The sequence below is a fragment of the Tenrec ecaudatus genome, chromosome 10 (genome assembly GCF_050624435.1).
Source record: "Tenrec ecaudatus isolate mTenEca1 chromosome 10, mTenEca1.hap1, whole genome shotgun sequence".
In the NCBI taxonomy this organism is placed as follows: Eukaryota; Metazoa; Chordata; class Mammalia; order Afrosoricida; family Tenrecidae; genus Tenrec; species Tenrec ecaudatus.
Window position 1 is genome coordinate 51599283 of NC_134539.1, and position 19219 is coordinate 51618501.

Sequence of the window (19219 nt, forward strand, 5' to 3'; positions counted from 1 at the left end):
CCATGAATACTCAAATGAGTTATCAAGTAGTCTAGAAGAATCTAAGGATGCTAACTTTTATAGAAAGATGTATCTTTGCATCTTGTAACCACAAATGATCTGAGTTTTCCTTATATCCCATAATTTACCTGTCTCTTCATGTAAGGTTTTCCTCTAAGTTTTACTTATTTATTTTGCTGTTAAGGAGAGACCCTGGTAAGCACCCAACAGATTCTTTCTACCTGCCGAGTTTCCTGGCATTGATTCCATCCATTGAGCTGTACAGGTACTCTCACCCGCCCTTTCTCAGTTGGTCCTCTCTCAGGAACACAAGCTCACTACCCTTTAAAACCCAAACCCCACAAATTCAGTGCCATTGAGCCAATGTCATCTCATAGCAACCCTATCGGAGAGGGCAGAACTGCCCCTGTGAGTTACTAAGACTGCAACTCTTACAGGAGTAGACAGCCCTGTCTTTCTCCTGAGGAGCAGCTGGTGGTTTCAGACTTCTGACCTTGTAGTTAGCAGCCCAACTTGTAACCACTGTGCCACCAGGTACCTCCCTGGCCCCCCAAGGTTCCTCTCTAATCTGCCAAGTTGTTAGTTGCTATTGGCGGTTTGACCTCATATACATAGATCTTAAAAGAACATACTATGCCAGGCAGAGGGATCCCCTCCCCGCCTCAACTAATTAAGCTAATATGGCTTGGTCTAAGGTATTAAGATTATCTCAGGGCAATAGTTTCAGGGGCTCATTCACTCTCTAGAGACCACCCGAATTCAAAATTCTGTTTGGCAAAAATTCTTTTGGTTGGGATTTTTTTATGGAGCCTTGGATCAAAGTGTCCAGTAATGGTTGGAGGGCACGATCCAGTTCCATTCTCACAGCAAACAGGCAGTTTTCCCCGGATTCCATAACCTCCCTCTGTTTCTGACCTTCCTTCTTCCTCTGAAAATCCAGGTAGATGTGGACGAATTGTTGTCCTCAGATACTTACACACTTTGAAGGCATCAGACCCTACACCACAAATAGGAGCTAGAATAGAAGCCCTAACCACCTTATTAGACCAATTAATTGGGATGTCTCATGAAACTTTGGCCCTAAACCTCCAAACGAAGGAATGAAATCCCATGAGCTGTTTGATTCTACATAGGTAGCCTCAACAATGACCTTTGTTGTTGCTATTGTATTGTTGAAAATGTTATCTAGCACACACTTTTCTCAATTCAACCTTTTCCAGATCTACAACTTAGCAACAGAAATCATAATACTCGGCTATGCAATCCTGCATATGATCAATGTGGTTTTTCTATTAACTGAAAACCTCTTCCGCCAACCTCCGCCCCCAGTAACCACTAATGAAATTCAATCTGTAGACATTTGCCTTCTCTTGTTTATTTACCTAAGTGAAGTTATATAATATTTGTCTTTTGGGGATTGGTTTAATTTGTTTAGCATGGCTTCAAGCTCCGTCCTCACTGTAGCATGTATCAAGAATTCAGTTCTATTGGCTGAGACATATCCATTATGCATGTTTCTCATTTTGTTTATCCAGTCATTTGTGGATGGACATTTAGGTTGTTTCCATAGTTTGACGACTGTGAAGAGTGTTGTAATGAGCATTGGTGTACACGTCTCTTTTCGAGTCTTTGCTTGAAAGTTTTTTGAGTATATATGTATTCAAGAGTGGAATTGCTGAGTCTTGTAGTGGGTTAGGTACTGGACTGCTCACCTCAAGGTCGGTGGTTCAAACCCACCAGCTGTTCTTACAGGATAAAGATAGGGCTGTCTGCTCCTATAAAGATTTACAGTCTCAGAAAATCTAGGCTCATCTTGAATTGATGGCAGTGGGTTTGGTGGTTCTGTTTTTAGTTTGGGTGGAGACTGTTTGAAATTTTATAGTCTTTCTTTCGTTCAAGAGGCCACCAGGCATAACTGTAGGTCCCTCACATACACTGAAGGGCTTTCGCCATCGGTGATTTACAGAAAACCAAGAAGCAGCAAAACGCGTGAGCTGTGTTTGGGTCAGTAACCAAGTTTCTTTGATTCATAATGAGTGAGCATCAACCCTCAGTGGTAAGGATCTTTTGAGACCTGAGAAGCTACTGGGTGTGTTTTTATTGGATCTGTGCTTTCCCTTTAAACCCCGATACAATTCAATGGAAAAAGGGAGACGAAATCGAAATGCAAAGTGAAACATTTTAAATGAACACAATGCTAATCAAAGAATTTTGGCTATCGGTCCCCCATGTCTTAATCTTTGAAGTATAAATACCTCTTCTTGTTCTGTTTATAGGCGGCTTCTTACCTGGGGCATGTGGCAAAATGCAAATAAGTGCCCACTAGCATGTTCATTCAGCTGTTCATCTGGGAGACAAAGCCATTGGTGGATCCATTGTGGCTAGCTCCACAGAGGCAGAGATTAAGAGCCTGCTTTCTGACTCATTGACCCTGTAGGACACAGTAGAACTGTTCCTTTGATTTGCCAAGACTGTAAATCTTTACAGGGAGAGAAACTCTTGTCTTTCTCCTGAGGAGTGCCTTGTGGTATCGAATTGCTGACTTTGTGATTAGCAGCCTAACCTATAACCCACCACGGCACCGGAGCAGAATCAGTGAGACGGTACCGAGTTCTCCCTTGCATTAGAAGTGCTTGGTCTGATGGGAGGCTGCCTAGAGTAGGGTGCTGGTGCTGGTAGCAACGGCAGCCACCTAAAGGGGAACGGCCAACCCCACTGCGGTGGAGTTGATCCCGATGCAGAATGACACTATATAGGGTTTCCTAGGCCATAAACCTTCCAGAGGAGTGTCTGGTGGGTTTGAATGGCCAACCTTGTGGGTAGCAATCAGTCCAATGCCTAATCACAGCATGGGCAGGACTCCTTAGGGAGTAGCCAGATGGGATGAAAATAGGAGCAGGGGCCAGGTGGGTGACATAAAGGAAAGGGACTGAGGAAGTTGGAGCCCTGTCATGTTGGAGTTAGCCCTTTAACCCAAAGGTGTTTACATGCAAATCACACACACACACACACACACACACACACACCTTTATGCAAGAAAACCAAAATTCAATGATAGGCCTCTATGTGGAAGCCCCAGCCCCCTTGGTTTAGGAGTTGTGGAAAGGCCAAAAGAAATGGTATATATAGGGTTTTTGGTCCCTGGATTCAGTCAGCACTGACCGTGGAGATAGGCCCATGCCTTCTTGAATGGAGTCTTCCTCAGGATACTGAAGACATTCTCTGAGTCAGTTTCTAAAAACAAGAGATCACAAGTTAAACGTCTTTTGTTGTGCAGGGAGCTGGAGCTAACAGATGGTTCCCCTTGCCCTTCGGTGGAGAGAAGTGTCCTTCCGTTTCTCCTGAGGGAAGACAATGGGAAAGAGCTCTTGCTCATTCTGCCACCCACGACCTTCAGCTTTCTACCCTTGATTGGTTATATTTGGGGGTTTGAGAGAAAATGTTGGGGATCAGGGAAGGAAATGAATTTCTAAGTTATGATAACATGCTGGGTGCCAACCTTCCCTGTCACTTTGTATACTACATTTCCCTTCCTCTTCACAGCAGGGGCAGTATCAAGACCACTTTACAGATGGAAAGAGACTGGGCACCAGACAGGAGGACGCAAACTACCTCATGCCACTCAGCAAGGCAGTTGTAGCCAGATAGTGATAGCAATTATTCTTGTCCTTCCCTGAAAACCTAGTGTCCATGAGACACTGGTCTGAACGCTTTCTCATACAAGACTAATCTGGTTCTCAGAATAATCCCACAGGAAGTGGGCCGTTGTTTCTGACGTCTTACCTGTAGACAGAGGTTAGGTTTGAAGTGCTGGCAGGAGTGCCCATGTCTCCCTGTTGCAGGTACCAGGTTTCCGTCACTAGACTATTTTCCTAGACGATAGTGGCGAACCTGTCCTTGTGCTCAATTTTGAGAGGATTAAGGCGCTCTTAGCAGGAGGTCTGCTATCTGGAGCTTCTTTGGCAGAACCAAAGGCCATGCTTATATCCCCACGGCATTTAAGAAATAAAGCTTCTTTCAATGTATTTGTGAGTGATTATGGCTTAGCCTTTTACTATAGCAGTAACTGCTGATGCAAAGGACCGCATGATACATTTCTAAAATTAACTCAGGGATGTCAATGATTCTGGGTCCACCTTTCCTCCGCTCTCTCCCAAACGAAGAGGTTCTGACCTGACCCTGACATCTTGTCAGTGACGCAGCAGAGATGGCCACTCATTTGTTCCATCTATCAGAGACCAGACCAACGTCCAATTGAAGCAGCCAAGCATGGTGGGTGCAGTTACCAGCTTGAGGACTTCGGAGTGATAATTCTTGGGTTCAGACCCTTTCCCAATACCCTCTTGTCAGGCCTGAGAGAGTCCTGACCACCTTCCTCACAGTTCTAGAGAGTGGGGAGCGGGGAGTGGGGGGGCGTAGGGGGCAGGGTTGGGGTGGGGCGGACTTGGGAGCTTTGAAAGACAGTAAAGACTTCCCTCTGCTGTCTGAATATGGGTACTGCTAGCAACACTCCCGAGGGAAGTGGGGCGGGCAGAGGGTTTCCAGCTCCATGCCCTCCGTATATAGAGAGACTATCGTCCAAAGTTTCTCTTGGGAATAAGCGTTAGGGGGCCAGGTGCTACAGGTTCTGCAATCCTATCTGTCACAGTTAGTCTACGTGTCAGTTTTCTCAGGCTATAAGAACAACAATGCATTGCAATCCATTTGATTCCAACTCAGAGTAACCCTATAGGGCAGCAGAGATGTACCCTATGGGTTTCCAAGGCTCTGTAGTCTTTATGGGAGCAGAAAGCCTCCGCTTGAACTCAGGGAGTGAGTGCCAGTGGTTTCGGACTGCCTGTCTTTGAGGGTAGCTGCCCAATAAAGGGCACGAGATGCCCTCAGGCCTCCTTGGCCCCATCATCCCAGTTATGTCATGAACACTGATCTAGGCTGCGATGAGTTTATGTGCCCTCGAGGGGCATGAGTTGAACTTAGACGTTGCTGTGGAGTTATTTTGAAGATTCATTTACAACTACCATCATTTCGAGTTGAAGTCAAGACCATTACCCAGGAAAACATGGGGAGTCTGAGCCAATCAGCTGAAAGCTGTAAGAGCAAAAGAGAATCTTCTAGAGAAGAAGCAATTCTGTCTTCTGACGGCAGCATCAATCCTGCCTGGGTTTCCAACCTGCCAGCATGTCCCACAAATCTCAGACTTACCTGCCGTCTCAACCCAGTGGGCCTGTTCTTCAAGTTCAAACTTATCCACCCACATTCTCTCTCGCCTTCGTCCCCACCTCCCATTACTTGTCGAAGGTATCAAAGACAAATAAAAACAGGACTGAGAAAGATGCCTATAATAAAAGGAAGTAAATAAAACAAAACAAACAAACAATAAACAAAACCAAAAGAGGCATTTTGACTTAGGTCAGAAGTGACTTATGAAAATAATTGTGGGGAAAAAAATAAAATTAAGAAAAAAAAGAAAAGAATTGTGGGAAAGGAACTCCATCGTAAGGCAGGCACTTTCTGTAGGACAGGGTTTCAAAACCTTTGGGATTAAAAGATAATGTATTCCCAAATATCCTGAAGCCCCTTTGTGTGCATGTGTGTTTAATACATACACACACCCCTCTGAGGGCATAACGGGTTGGTGTTTGACTGCCGACCTGAAAGTCGGTTGTTCAAACCCACCCGGAGACTCTGCAGAAGAGAAGACTTAGAGATCTGCCTCTGTTAAGATTATAGCCAAGGAAATCCTATGGAACTGTTTTGCTCTCTAACTCAAGATGAATGGAGTTGCCATTCAAAACACACACACACACACACACACACACACACACACACACGCACACACACACGCCTCTTTCTGGTTCTGTTTCTCTGGAGAACCCTGACTGGCCAGCATCCCTGACTCATCCTCTGACCATCATTGCTTTGTCCCGTCCACAGCACCCTCTTGGCCTGTAGCACATCCCTGGGGACTACTGATCTTCCTAGTGAAGCGTGACAACCCTGAGAGAGCTCCTCTGGCCCAGGCCCTTCTTCTGGACTCTTCTCCTGGGGTTTCAGATCCAAAGGAGCTACGGCATGCAGATTTGACTCCAACTCTTCCCTCCTTGGGGTCCCTTTCTAACTCGTCTTTTCCTGCAGGGTCAGGTCCAAGTTCACTAGCAGTGCACTCATATAGCTACAGCTACGGACCCCTGTTGCCCTCCCCAGCCTCATCCATCAGTTCCTTATTGCCCTTGCTCTCTGGTCCAGGAGTGATGAGGATAATGAGAGCAGTGGTCTCGTGCTGTAGAAACAAACTATCATCATCACAATAGCAGCCCATGATGATTGAATATGGGCTATTTTCTCGGTAAACACAGCACCTAAGTACGTAAGAACTCTGGAGGTACGCTGTGGCTGTTATATCTCATCCTGGGAGCCGAATGTTTCCCTGTTTCCCTCCATTCCCTTTACCTTTCTCCTGGTTTTTCAAGCAACCTGCTGTAGCGTTCTCCCAGTGCGGGTGTGTTCATTGCTACCAGCTGGTTTTCCCTTGCCCAGGTCTAGGCCAAAGGCATTCGGAAGACGAGCCAGAGTATCTGTTAACTTTCGCCTTTCAGTGATGCTGCCCCCGGCACTTTTAGGGACGGACAGCTCTTAATACAGCTTCAGGAAAACCATCTCCTGGATCACCTCAACCTTATCCATCCTGGGCCCTGAATGGACAACCCCTTCTAGCACAGTAGGAAGGGTATGGATCCCCAAACCCCACTTCACCCCTTTTGTCAGCAGGCAGTAGCTAGAGATGTCATCACCCAGTATCCCAAAGATTTGGGTCCATATCTATTTAGAGGGGAATGTTAGGCAGTCTAGCACAGGCGCTGGGACGTCCATTAACGCAGGCCCAGTGGTCCGAGCTATGGGAACAAAGGAGTGGCATACTGCACATGGTCAGAGGTTCAGGTTTCCTGCCAGGTACATGTGTGGGTGGGTGCTGCACCTGGATTGGACTACCTAGGTCAGGTGAATTCAATTCAGCCAATGGGGTCCACCACACCGCCCCACGGAATAATTGTAAAGGCAGGAGTCTGGAGTCGACCGCATGACTTTGCGAGCAGTTTCCAGGCCGGCTTCACGTTCGTGAGGAGCCCTTTGGGTGCCTGTGTAAACAAACCTGCAACGTCTTCTAACGCTCATAAAACTCACTTGGATCACAAACCAGGCAAGAAAGAATTCACGCTGGTATATCTCTCTCCTTGAGAGATCTAACAGGGCTGCTAACCGAAAAGTCAGAAGTTTGAACCCACCAGCCACTTCCTGGGAGAAAGCTGAGGCAGTCTGCTTCTGTCAAGATGAACAACCTTGGGGCATCTTCTGCTCTATCTATCCTACAAGGTCATGGTGAGTCGGAATCAACTTGATGACAGTGGAGGGTGCTAACACATTGCATACATTATTTCCCTCCATTCTTACAGCCACCGCAGAAGAGGCAGGACAATGATTTCTGTCCTGCATGTCCAGCACCCGAAGCATTATAAGGTTAAGTGACTTGTTGGCATTCACACAGCCGCTCAGTGGTGGAGTGGAGATGGATCTGAGCTATCTGACTCTAAGGCCCACTAGATTTTTGACCACTCTTTTGGAGTTAGGTGGCTTTCAGTATCTTCAAACACACTGTGCTGACTTGTCATTCCTCCTTGGCACCTGCTGGTCCCGCTGCCTGAAATTCCCCTATCACCTGGCAGTTTGTTTTCTGCCTTGAGAGAGCTTTGACCCTTCGCTGCTTACCTCTCCGATAGCGTCTGAACATCAGGCCCAAGACCACTGTAGAAGCGGGCCCTTTGCCAGGGGTGAAAGATGGGGCTTTCTGCTCCCATAAGGCATTACTCTCTTGGAAACCCACAGGGCCAGATCTACCTTGTCCTACAGGGTTGCTATGAGTCAGTATTGACTTGAGGGCAGTGAGGGATTCCCCAGCTTTAGTCTAGAATCCCGAAGATTCTCTCTAAGTGTTTGTGGTTTGAACCATCTAGTCCATCTTTTTTGTCTTCCTCTGTGGATATTCCCCAAAGTCACTGCTATTGAGGTAATGCTGGCGCATAGTGACCCCATGGACAGAGTAGAGCTGTCCTTCTGTGTTTCTGAGACGTTTCTCTGTGGGGAGTAGAAAACCTCTTCTCTTCTGCCTGTGGTTATTATGGAAGTATATGTGGAACAATTGAGGTGAATGCAGATGCCTGGCCAGTCCCCTCAGGGCTGGTATAACAAAGGCCCCCATTCTCAGATTGATTTGCAAGATAGTTAAGATGCCAAGATAAGACATTTTCCCTGGGCTGAGGCTGGCCCATCTTACTGAGACCAGGCTCTGGTCTGAGGCCCTCACTCTCTGCACTGGTGGCAGGACCCAAGATGCTAACTTTGGTAAACCGGAGGCGGTCGCGGGACAAGCCCGGACTTGTTGCTTCTCGCACATGCGGCTCTTTAAAATTTTTTTCTCCCTTTTGGTCTTTACATGTTTAGTGGGGTGACCTCAGTTGTAATTCTGAGAAACGTAAGGATGGAAAAAAAACAAAACAAAACAAAAAACCACACACACCCTACCTATTTTGAAGCTTTTGCGTTTCCTGAGTCAAATGGTTAGGTGTATTTCAGTGTTTCTGAAAGAATCTTTTCAGATGGCTTCAAGCTGAAGGAAAAACAGGAGTGACCTTGCAAAAGGGCATATTGTTGTCCTTTAACTTGGACACGACCGTCACCACAAAGACTGGGCTGCCGGCTCTGTGGAGCCCAGGCATGAAGGATCCGCGTGGTGGTGCAGGAACTGAGTTCTGCTAGTGACTAACATGTTTCTCATCCCCTTTTCTGGATGAGGCCATGGAAAGGCCTTAACTCAGGGCGCTCAGCTCACGTGGTAAGCCGACAGAGAGCTGCCAGCTCCAATAAGATCTTGCCAGTCAGCATTGTTCAAAGGGAGGACTAGGAGCCAGACAAGCATTTCACAGGTTGTTAGCGAAAGGGCCTAAATCTCGCTCTCATCCTGAGAGTCCATGCTCTGACTGTCCTTTCTAATTACGGGCTCAGGAAGAAGTGACTGAAAAATAGGAGGCATTACATGGAGTTGGAACCCTGTAATATCCCTGGAATGTTGACTGCTGGGGCTATGGAGAGCAAAGGACAGTCTTTCTTGACTTTTTTTTTCCTGCTGAATGTGATCCGGAGATTAAAGGAGCTTAGTCTGAAGAATAGAATATTTGGCTGGAAGGAAATAATTGCAAATAGCGGCTGAGTTCATTGCTTGGGATTTAGAATCCTACAACCCTCGCTCTCTGGGGTCCAATGTCCTTTCTTACTTCTTGAGAAACAGTGTAGCCATGATGATCTAGCAGGGCCCTTCTACTTTATTCTAGAAGGGTTTGTAATAAGGGAGAAGTTAGCTACAGTCCAACTGCCTACCTTTGTGGGCAAATTGTTCTACCCCCCATTGAAGACTTTATCTTCACATCTAGAGATTTCCAGGGAGAACAGCACAGTTTACTCTGGTTTAGGAACAGCTTGCTTCTGGAAGGATCATTTTTGTCCAGGTTTCTCGAACACATAACAGATGTCCTACTCAATGGGCCCCATTGGCACATTTGTCCTAGACCAAGGTCGTGCATGATGGAGGTAGGACTTCTTTCTGCTTCACGGGCACGTACTGTCTTTGATACAACTCAAGCCCTTTAGAAATTCCTTTACGTACAAAGTTTTCAGAGGAGTTGTATTTGAAAATCGTCTTCCCGTTTGGGCCTCTTTTAGAAGGATCTCCTTTCTTGGGCTTTGTTTGGAAGCCTGAAGAGAAAGACATAGCAGTCTGCCTGTCATGGCCACTTGCACAGGGGAAAGCGAGGTGGAAAGAGAGGGGGCTCAAGGTAGTTAAAAGGACCCTGTTCTAGTAAGTCTGCTTTACTGAAACTTTCACCCCGCACTCTACCTTGAGATATCGGCATGGTAAACTTGGAAGTAGAGGGAGTACTACTAATCCCAAATGCAAATGCATTAAAATTGGGGTCATGGCTGGTGCAGTCTCTGACTTAAAAGAGATACTTGGAAAATTATAGCTCCTTTTTCCTGTACTCCTCTTTCCCTGATTAGAAATGGCATATCTAAGAAGTCCCTCTAAGCAAAGTGATCTGACTGATGACATGTTCATTTAAACAAAGCTTGTGGCATTGGTTGGAGGGTTGGAAGTGTCCCAATTATGTACTTAAATGGTTGAGGCCATTTGATCCTGACAGGAAAACATGCAGAATCCTCCTTCCATCTGTGAAAACATTTTAATCTTTCTAAGGAGAGGATTATTATAATGACTGTATCTACCATATCCTAATTTCTTAATTCCATCCTTCGGGTAGAATATCTAGTTGTTTCGACAGTGTTCTCTTCGGGAGAGTCTCACCATTCTCCATAGAATTGGGATGGAAAGGGACCCCTTAACTTTAAGGGTCATTTCCTATGGTTTCAACTTGACCATTCTATGATGCTGCTGGGTCAACTAGTGATGGCCACATGAACACTATAGGATGGGTCATTTGTCCACTGAAGGACAATCAAGTGGCTCTGGGTCTACAAAAATCTTTCAGGAAATACCACTGCAGCATGAGCACATCTGACTGGAGATCTGGTTGGGATTCATGTCACTCCTCTGAGGGTTTCTTTGGATTTGGGGCATCTTTTCAATACAAAACTCCTGAAGTATAAAAAAGAAGTCCATTTGACTCTACAGATGCTGGCTTAGAATTCATTTAAACCATGTGCTGGTTGAACGGACTTCATCGGGGTGTTTAAGCAGCAGTTTTACAGTTGAAAAAGGAAGAGTGAGTCTGGGTAATCTGGTTGATCCTGCTAACATTTTAAACGACTCACTGAAAACACTTCCTAGTCTTCTAGAGACGGGGGCTTGGTGGCACCTTTAGAAAGTTGGGCCTGGGAATCAGACTGGCTCATGTTCAAACTGCACCTCTGCCATGAATTAGCAACGTGGTCTGCCACAAGTCACTCGGCCTTTTTGAGTTGTGCTTCCCCCCCTTTTCAGAAGTGAAAATAATGTTGCTTGATGAGGTGCTGGGAGAATTATGTGAAATAATGGGCAGAAATGAGCCTGGTCTTGATCACCTAACATGGACTGCATCATGGCTGGCTCCTATTCCCTGCCCTAGGGCTCATCCTCCTGAGATTAGGAATGCCGACCAACTCACATGGAGTCCAGCAAGCTTGAATGAATGGAACCTGACTTGCAGAATAGGCCCTTTCCCTTCCCTTCTCTCTTCTCTCTTCTTCTTCTTCTTCTTTCTTTCTCTCTCTCTCTCTCTCTCTCTCTTTCTTTCTCTTTCTGTCTCTGTCTCTCTCTTCCCCTACAGTATTTGAAACATGGAGAGCTCTGCAAACGCCTCTAGCCTCAGAATCGTGTGAATACTGTGTGGTAGAGTGAGATGTGGGTGAAATGAAGAGGTTGCTTCCTTGTCCTTCCCTCCCGTCTTTCACCCTTCTCTCTCCGCCCTGTGGCAGAGGTGAGGAGATGGGCTGTAGGTGACCTTAGCACGCTGGATGCTTCCCCATGATCCTACCTCACTATATTCCCCAGAGGCCTCGTCTCTAATTTTTGTCCTACAGAGGTCCCTTGTTGTGTTAGCTCTGCTGGAAGGGAAAGATGAGTGAGGTCAGGGGTTTGGAGTGACGTAAGCAGCAGTGGTCGTGCAACCGCTGAAGTGTCAGCTGCTAACCCAAAGGTTCAGCCACCAGCAGCTCCGTGGGAGAAAGATGGGTAGTTTGCTTTAGTCAAGATTTACAGCCTTGAACCTCAGTGGGGCCATTCCACTCCATCTAGAGGCTTGTTATGAGTGGGGATCACCTCGATGTCAGTGGGTTCCCAAGGATGTGTTTAAAGTAAGTGGAGCAGCAAGGAGGCCGGCACCTCAGAGCAGAACAGATGTACCCCCCCCCCCACCAAGCAGGAGCACTCCTCTCATTGTGACGACAAAAGCCAAACCCACTGGGGAACTGGGCCATCTCAATCTAAATCAATCCATTGGACAGGAGTGAGGTCTTTCAGTTTTCGTACTTTCTAGGGAAGGGAAGAGAGGGTCTGCTGCTCTCCTCTGTGCCCCTTCTGCCTTACGTATGGTGCTTGGTGGGCCTTGGACCACGTAGACTAATGCCTTTTGGAATCAGGGATAACTGGGCATTGCTGAGTATCCAGCCTACTTAGTATCTTTGCCTTCGGCAGCAGCTTCTGTTGTTCCCATGGGGGGAGGTGCGCTAGGTCATGTCCCTTGGTTTCTTTGATGGCCACTTGTTTTTTTTTTTAAGCAGGAGGAGGGGAGGTATGAAAATACCTTGTCAAGCTATGCAAGTTTCTAAAATATTAGAATAGAAAACTTGCTGATGAATCCTAAATGATTCATTTGATCCATGGAATATTGTGCCCATGACAACATCTGTGGCAGGGCTAGGTTAGCCACCCAGCTGGCCTCCACTCCACCCTTTCTTGCAAGTCAGAGGAAACTCAAGACTCTGATAGAGAACGCATCTTATATCAAGGTTCCAAGGGCCACTACTGGAATGTACCCAAACCAACTGCCATTAAGCGGATTTCTACCCCTAGGGATGTTATAGGGCAGAGTAGAAGTGCTCCCTAGGGTTTCTGAGACTACACATCTTGAAAGAGGGACAGAAAGTTTCATCTCTCCTGTGGAGCTGCTGGTGGGTTGGAAAAGGTGACTTGGTGCTTAGCAGCCCAATGTGTAGCCAACGACACCACCATGGCTCCCAATGGGAAGGTAGGTGAGATTCAATTTAGAATCCAGGTCTGCCTTTGGGCTGCATCTTCACATGGAGTCTGAATCCAGGTGCGTGTGTGTGTGTGTGTGTGTGTGGAGGTGGAGAGGGAGCACGCTGGCAGGGTTGTTAGGACCCATGGGTGGTCTGGGAGGACCTGGAGAGTGAGGGCAGAGGTGGTTTCATGGAAGGACTTTCCCCTTTTATGGGGGAGATGTGGGTTTGATCCGTAGCTAGTGCACCCCACCCACAGTACCTCCTGCCTGTCCGTGGAGACTGAGTATTGCTATGCTGTTGAACAGGGTTCGGAGAAGCTCCCAGACCAAGACAGACTAGGTAGAATGGCCTGATCATCTACTTCCCAAAATCATCCAATGAAAGCCCAAAGTATGAATCCCAACAGCCCAGTCATTTCACACACCTGGTTACCTTCAATCAGAGATTGGCTCGAGGGCAGCCAACAGACAATACGGGCCTTTAGAAACCCCACACAACACTTCAAGGGAAGACAGAAACCTCTTCACCTGGCCGGTAGTGGGGAGGAAATCATCCAAGGTCACATAACACTGGTTGTGAAGCTTAGGCTTAAACCTAGCCTCTAGATCCTGGATCCAGGCCCCCCTTTTTCTCCACCACTTCATCTCATTTACAAACCCACATGTATGGTCTCCCGAATGGCCCTGTGTCCCAGAACTTGAGAACCGAGGGCACTGCAGGGTCATGAAAGCAAGCAGCTGGGGGAGCAGGTGCAGAGGAAGCCCAGGAGTGTGGGAACAGTGCTTAGATGGGGAGAGCTGGCTGGTAGAGGCACTACGGCAAAGCACAATATGTTTCCCTAGATGTCTGACCCAGCTAAGCATTAGGGCGGCCAAGGAGATTAGCCTGAATTTGAGGTCTTTCCCCACTTCTTACTCACTGGGCAATCTTAGGCAAGTCAGTCAACTCCTCAGTGCCGGTCACCTCTCCTTTATAACGTGTGGCTGGCACCTTTCCGTAGAGAGTTGTTGTGAGGGCCGAATGAATGAACCGCCAAGCCCTCAGCACATCCTGCACGTCCCGTTGACGTTCCTTATTGCCACTCTGCCAGATGCTCAGACATACTTACAAACAACAACCAACTCCACTCCCATCATATTGATTCCGACTCGGAGTAACCCGCTATCGACTTTGGAGACTGCCAGTCTTGACAAGCGCAGGCAGCCTCAGCTTTCTCCAATGGAGGGGCCGGTGGGCTCCACAGGTGGCCTTTGTGGTGAGCAGCCTGAAGCCTAACCCACCACATGAGCAGGGCCCCTTCGTGAAGGTCAAAGGAAAGCCTTTTGAAAAGTTGACTAAAGAGTTATTTTCCTGGTCATCAGGATTGCCATCCACTTGGTGGGACCATTTTGTTAGTAAAAGGGACGAGACAAACGGACGAAACTTATTCTGCCAAGTACAACCAGCATGACCCGAGTTTCTCCAGAGTCTGTGACGGCAGGCTTGTCTACGGGGAGAAAGGCGCTTTCAGCCTGCACGTCAGTGGAGTGGGCAGGAGCCGGCCCGCTGGCTGGTAAGGGGAGGCTTGTGTTCCCACTCGGAAATTCCTTCATCACTGAAAGGCTGGGATTTTTGTGGTTTCCTTGCAGATGAGGGTCACCCTGTGTTGAGTTGCTTTGGTGGGTGTGCGTGGCCCTGGCTCCTGGGGCTTTCTGCTAATAGGCAGAGATGTCTACGTGCCAGTGGCCAAGGGCTCCCGGAAGGTCTCTGGCTTCCCAGTTTACACTCCCCAGTGAGAACGGACAGGCTAACCCTACAACTCTCTTACAATGACTTTTCCGAAAGAGCCAGCTGACTGCTGCTTCAGATGGACTTGGTACGGAGTGAGGCTCAGGTTTCATGTTTGTCCAAGACTGCCATTGAGTTTTTCCCTCTCTAGTTTTACAGATTGAATGCCAGAGTGAGAGGATTACAAAATGTCAAGGCTGGGAGGGGGCTTCCCGTTCTTTCTGCACGTTGCTGTATGTTAGAGATGCGGCCTAGAAATGAGAAAAGACTTGTCCAAAGAGACACAGTCTGATGGTGCTGAGGTCAGTGCTGGAACCAGGTCTTGTTCGAAGCAATTATCGTTTCCACTTCGCCTGTACGGTAGACCTGCTTGTCTGCAGTTTACTGAGCTGAGAGGAAGGCAGACTTACATCGAACAACAGAAAGTCAGTGACACAGGCGGCCATGGGTTTCTCAGGGCAGACGCATTGCATGCCAGTAGCCCCGCTACTGCTCCGCCACCCACTCCTTCGCTGCCTTGTGACAAGGCATCTTAATTCCTTGGGTCTTAGCTCTGCATCAGCAAATAAGAATGAAAACAAGCAAGTCCACAGTTATGAAGTTGATTTCAACTCGTAGTTACCGTAAAGGACAGAGCTGATCCGCCCCTGTGGGCTTATGCACTGCAAATGGGAATATTAATTCCCCGATTACCCTCTAATGCAGCAGTTCTCAACCTGTGGGTAGTAAAATGACAGTGATGAAGTAGCAGTGAAAATACTGTTTTGGTTGGGGGTCACCCCCACATGAGAGGGCCGCGGCATGAGGAAGGTTGGGAGCCATCACTCTCATGGCACGGAAGCCACGATCAACCAGAGGGAGGCCCTTTAGCAAATCTGGTGCACCCTGGGGGAGGTTATGCTAGCATTTGAAGACATTTCTGGTGTGGAAACATGGTGTGTGAATTACAATCGGTTTGGGGTGAGTTCCTATTTTGCTATTTGCAATCCTGAATCAGCAACATAAGAATCATAACTGTATCCGAGAGGAAGGAACACAGCAACTAAACTAGTCCACGGTTTCCCAAATTTGGGTTTTCACAGATCCAAGAACTTTCCCCCCGAAATGAACATTCCAGGGTCAGTGCTGAGATGCCTATTATGACCATTGAAATGAAACAACCACGACAAGAAAGCAATGCAGCTGAACTGCCATCTCTAGCACCTCTGTGTTATAAAGGAAACACAATTATGCATTCAACACCAAATAGTGCAGAAAGAACATGCTCTCAGAAAAAAAAGACATACCCCTATACTCAATACAACTGGTTATGTGAAACCCAAAGCCTTTGTGGCGCTGTCAGTAAGTGTTGGACTGTTAACCCGAGGTTGGAAGTTCAAACCCATGGGCTGCTCCTTGGGAGGAAGGTGAAGCTGTCTACTCGCGTGCAGACGTAGAACCTCAGAAACACTACATTGGGTCTATGTGAGACGGAATCGATTCCATAGCAGTGGGTTTATGTGCCAAAGGGACTCTCTTGTCCTTTTCCCCACTCCATTCTGGATGGGTGAAAACGTTGTCATTCGGCCAGCAGCACCAGCCAGAAGCTCTGGGGTTGGCCACCTATGATTGAGGTGCTCTGTAAGTGACAGAGCTGGAACCCTGAGTGGCAACAGTACCATTGTTTCATCCAAAGGACTTTTGTGATTGCGGTCATGATTCTGTTAAGGATGACTTCACCCACTGATAAGGTGAATGCTCCCATCCCACCTGAAGACTCTGGGAGGAAGCAGTGATGGTGAACGGTCGAGGGATGTGTGTGTGTGTGTGTGTGTGTGTGCGCGTGTGTGTGTGCATACATGTGTGTGTTTACCTTCATTCAGTTTGCTTTGCTTAGTGCAAGGCTCTATGAGTGTGTTGGAATCCAAAGTCGGTGCTGGATCCACTAAAGAAGTTGGTGAGTTCAAATATCCAAATAGTCACCAAATTCAACCCTCTACTGCTTTCTCAAACTAAAACTTTGTCTAGAGACAGCTAGAACCCGTCTCTTACAGGGAGTCTCTGGCAATTCAATCCGGGAGTGGTGAAGTTGAGTAGACGGGACAGAGACCTCATTGACCCCCCAAAGCCCAGAATGTTTATTTTCTGGCGATTCACTGATGTCTGCTCAATACCATGAGCCTTTCTTCACTAAGGCTACTATTTGTCTACACGGGAAGTATAGGAGTTGAGGTGGCATGCTAAATAGTAAATTGTTGACAAAATGTCTATTATTGGTCTGCTCTGAAAGATCCAGAGTGTTTATCTGTTAGGGTCTTTGGCTCCTACTGAAAGTTTCTGGCTGACAGAGAGCAGGAAAGGCATGGCCAAGAGCAGTGTGAAGGAGAATTCCAAGTGTGATGGTGTCGGTATGGGGAGTTATGTCGAGACACCCGTGTCCTCTGATCCCAAGAATGAGCTGATGTCTCTAACTGGTGTCCATGGGGATCCATCCACCCAGTCTCCTTTTCTGTTTTCCTTGGGGCTGTCAGATTGAACAACTATATTTGGGATTTAGATTCTAAAGATTAGAGAGCTCACACCAACTGGTGTGATCAAGAATTGTAAGTAATATAATCCAAATCTAAAGGAGGGAATGGTATCAGAAGGCTATGGATGGCAGGGGAAGCCCCAGATCCACCCATAGGGCCCACACATGGAATGAACTTCCCGTGAATCCCCTTTGACCATAGTTGAGAGTTGTGAATGCCCTTGTTATCAGAGAGCATTGTAACCTGGATTATGGTGGATGTAGTTAGGTTAAAAGGTGATGTCATCATTTGATCTCCCTTTTGACCCATTTTAAAGCTGTTTCAGTTTAAGAATAAAAGGGAAGAGGAAACACATGTAGATGAAGCCCCCGGTGAATCCCATCTAACCATGAACTAGGGATGTGAATAGTCTTGCTCTCATGCAGAACGATTTGGAAAGTGGGTTGGTGCAGATGCAGTTCGGTTATAATTTAGCACCCCATCATCTGATGTCCCTTATGATCCATTTACATTTGTTCTAATTTTTAAGATTTCCTGCTTTCTTTTCGATTGGGGTTTTGATGTTTTACTTTGTTATTAATTACTGTTCATTTAAAAAAATGTTTCTCTGTATGTGAAATCCAGGACACATAAATCCATAAAGATAGTAACTGGATTAATGGTTCCTTGCGGGTCTAGCAGGGGAAGATGAAGGGAGATGGGAGCTGATCACTATGAATACAAGAACGATAACCGTGCTCTAAAATGGATCGTGGTGATGACTGTACAACCGCGCGCATATGACTGAACCATTTCATTGTATGCTGTGCGGATTATATGCGAATGAAACTGTGGGGATAAACACAGTCAATCCAAGGTGTGTGTGTGTGTGGGGGGGAGATAAAGCCGAGAGGCTAATATTAGGTTAGTGTTCTTGTATAGAAAGAATGCTGCATTAAACATAAGGACATCTGGATTCTCGAGTTGGTTCTGTATGGCCTTCAGCAAGATACGTTCCTTCTCGGAACCTAGCTTACCCCCTTGTGTAAATGAAAATACAAATTGGATTATCTCAATATTTCCAGTGCTCACTGAATTCTGCACATCCCCTTTCTGGGACTACAGGAGACAAAGCATTCATTCAATCAGCGTGGTTAGAAATGTGGGAACCCTGCAGTTCGTTTTCCTGTGTCCTAAACTTCCCTATCCATGTTGGCTAATACCAGTTATTCGATGATTACAATGTACTAGTTACTGTGCTAAGAAATCCACGAACATGATTTAACTGGCTTCTCCAATATGTGCTTTAGGTGAATATTATTACCCCCGTTTTATAGATGAGAAATTGAGGCTCTAAGGTGCAAAGGGGAGTCAAGATCTATACTCAATAACCCAACTCTAGATTTCAAGCTCTTAAAGTATCTTACTTTGTGTTCCTGGTAGTACCTATGCAATATCCTGTATCTGAGGTAGGGATTTTCACTCGTGGGACTGTCGGTTTCTGGTGGGAAAATCGGTGGGGACAATAGCATTGGCCACGAAATGAATCTAGAGACATCAGCTCAGCCCTGAGACCTGTCTTCCTTGCCCCCCCCTGGTTAGGTTGGGCACTGACAGAGAGTATATGGTCACTAATCAGTTTTTATAGCTTATGATGCCATCTGCGTGAGTCACTGCACATTTACTTCTAATATCAAATCTTACCTCCTTTGTAAGGGGCGCTGTCACCCAGGTTGGTAATGGAAGAATCCTGGAAGAGAAAGAAAGGAAAAAGAAGCAATCGTGAGGATGACAGTCAGTCACAACAGCTCATCTTTCCCGGTCCCTTCATGCTGATTATCCTCAGTGGATTGTGTGATTCAGAATTCACCTTCAGTTTGACGTGTAAATTAAAGGAAAATATCCATTGACTTAGTTTTTACAAAAGATTTTCTTACCCATGTCTTTACCCCCTTGGCATAAATTCAAGACAAGGATGATTGTTCCCCATTCCCAGACCAGGAACCCAGGATTGAGAGCGATAAAGAGACTGGCACAAGGTCAGACTGTCCTGTCAGTTTAGGGACCAAAAGCTGGGATTCCTCATTCCTAAACCACTGCCCTTTCCCCTTCACATGTGTTCATTTTTCTCCCTCTTCTATGAACATAAGAAAAACCAAGAGTGTGTGGTTTTTTTT

The 19219-nt window shown here is 46.7% G+C and overlaps 1 protein-coding gene across 1 annotated transcript in view; it reads right to left on the bottom strand.

The window, feature by feature from the left end:
- Positions 1–19219, bottom strand: part of TNFSF8 (TNF superfamily member 8) — a 32875-nt gene that overhangs the window by 2556 nt on the left and 11100 nt on the right. Inside the window, exons 2-3 of the mRNA XM_075560382.1 lie at positions 18747–18792; positions 3163–3234 (exon numbers count right to left, since the gene is read on the bottom strand). Of these exons, the coding sequence (XP_075416497.1) occupies positions 3163–3234; positions 18747–18792 (118 nt within the window). The remainder of the gene's footprint in view (positions 1–3162; positions 3235–18746; positions 18793–19219) is intronic.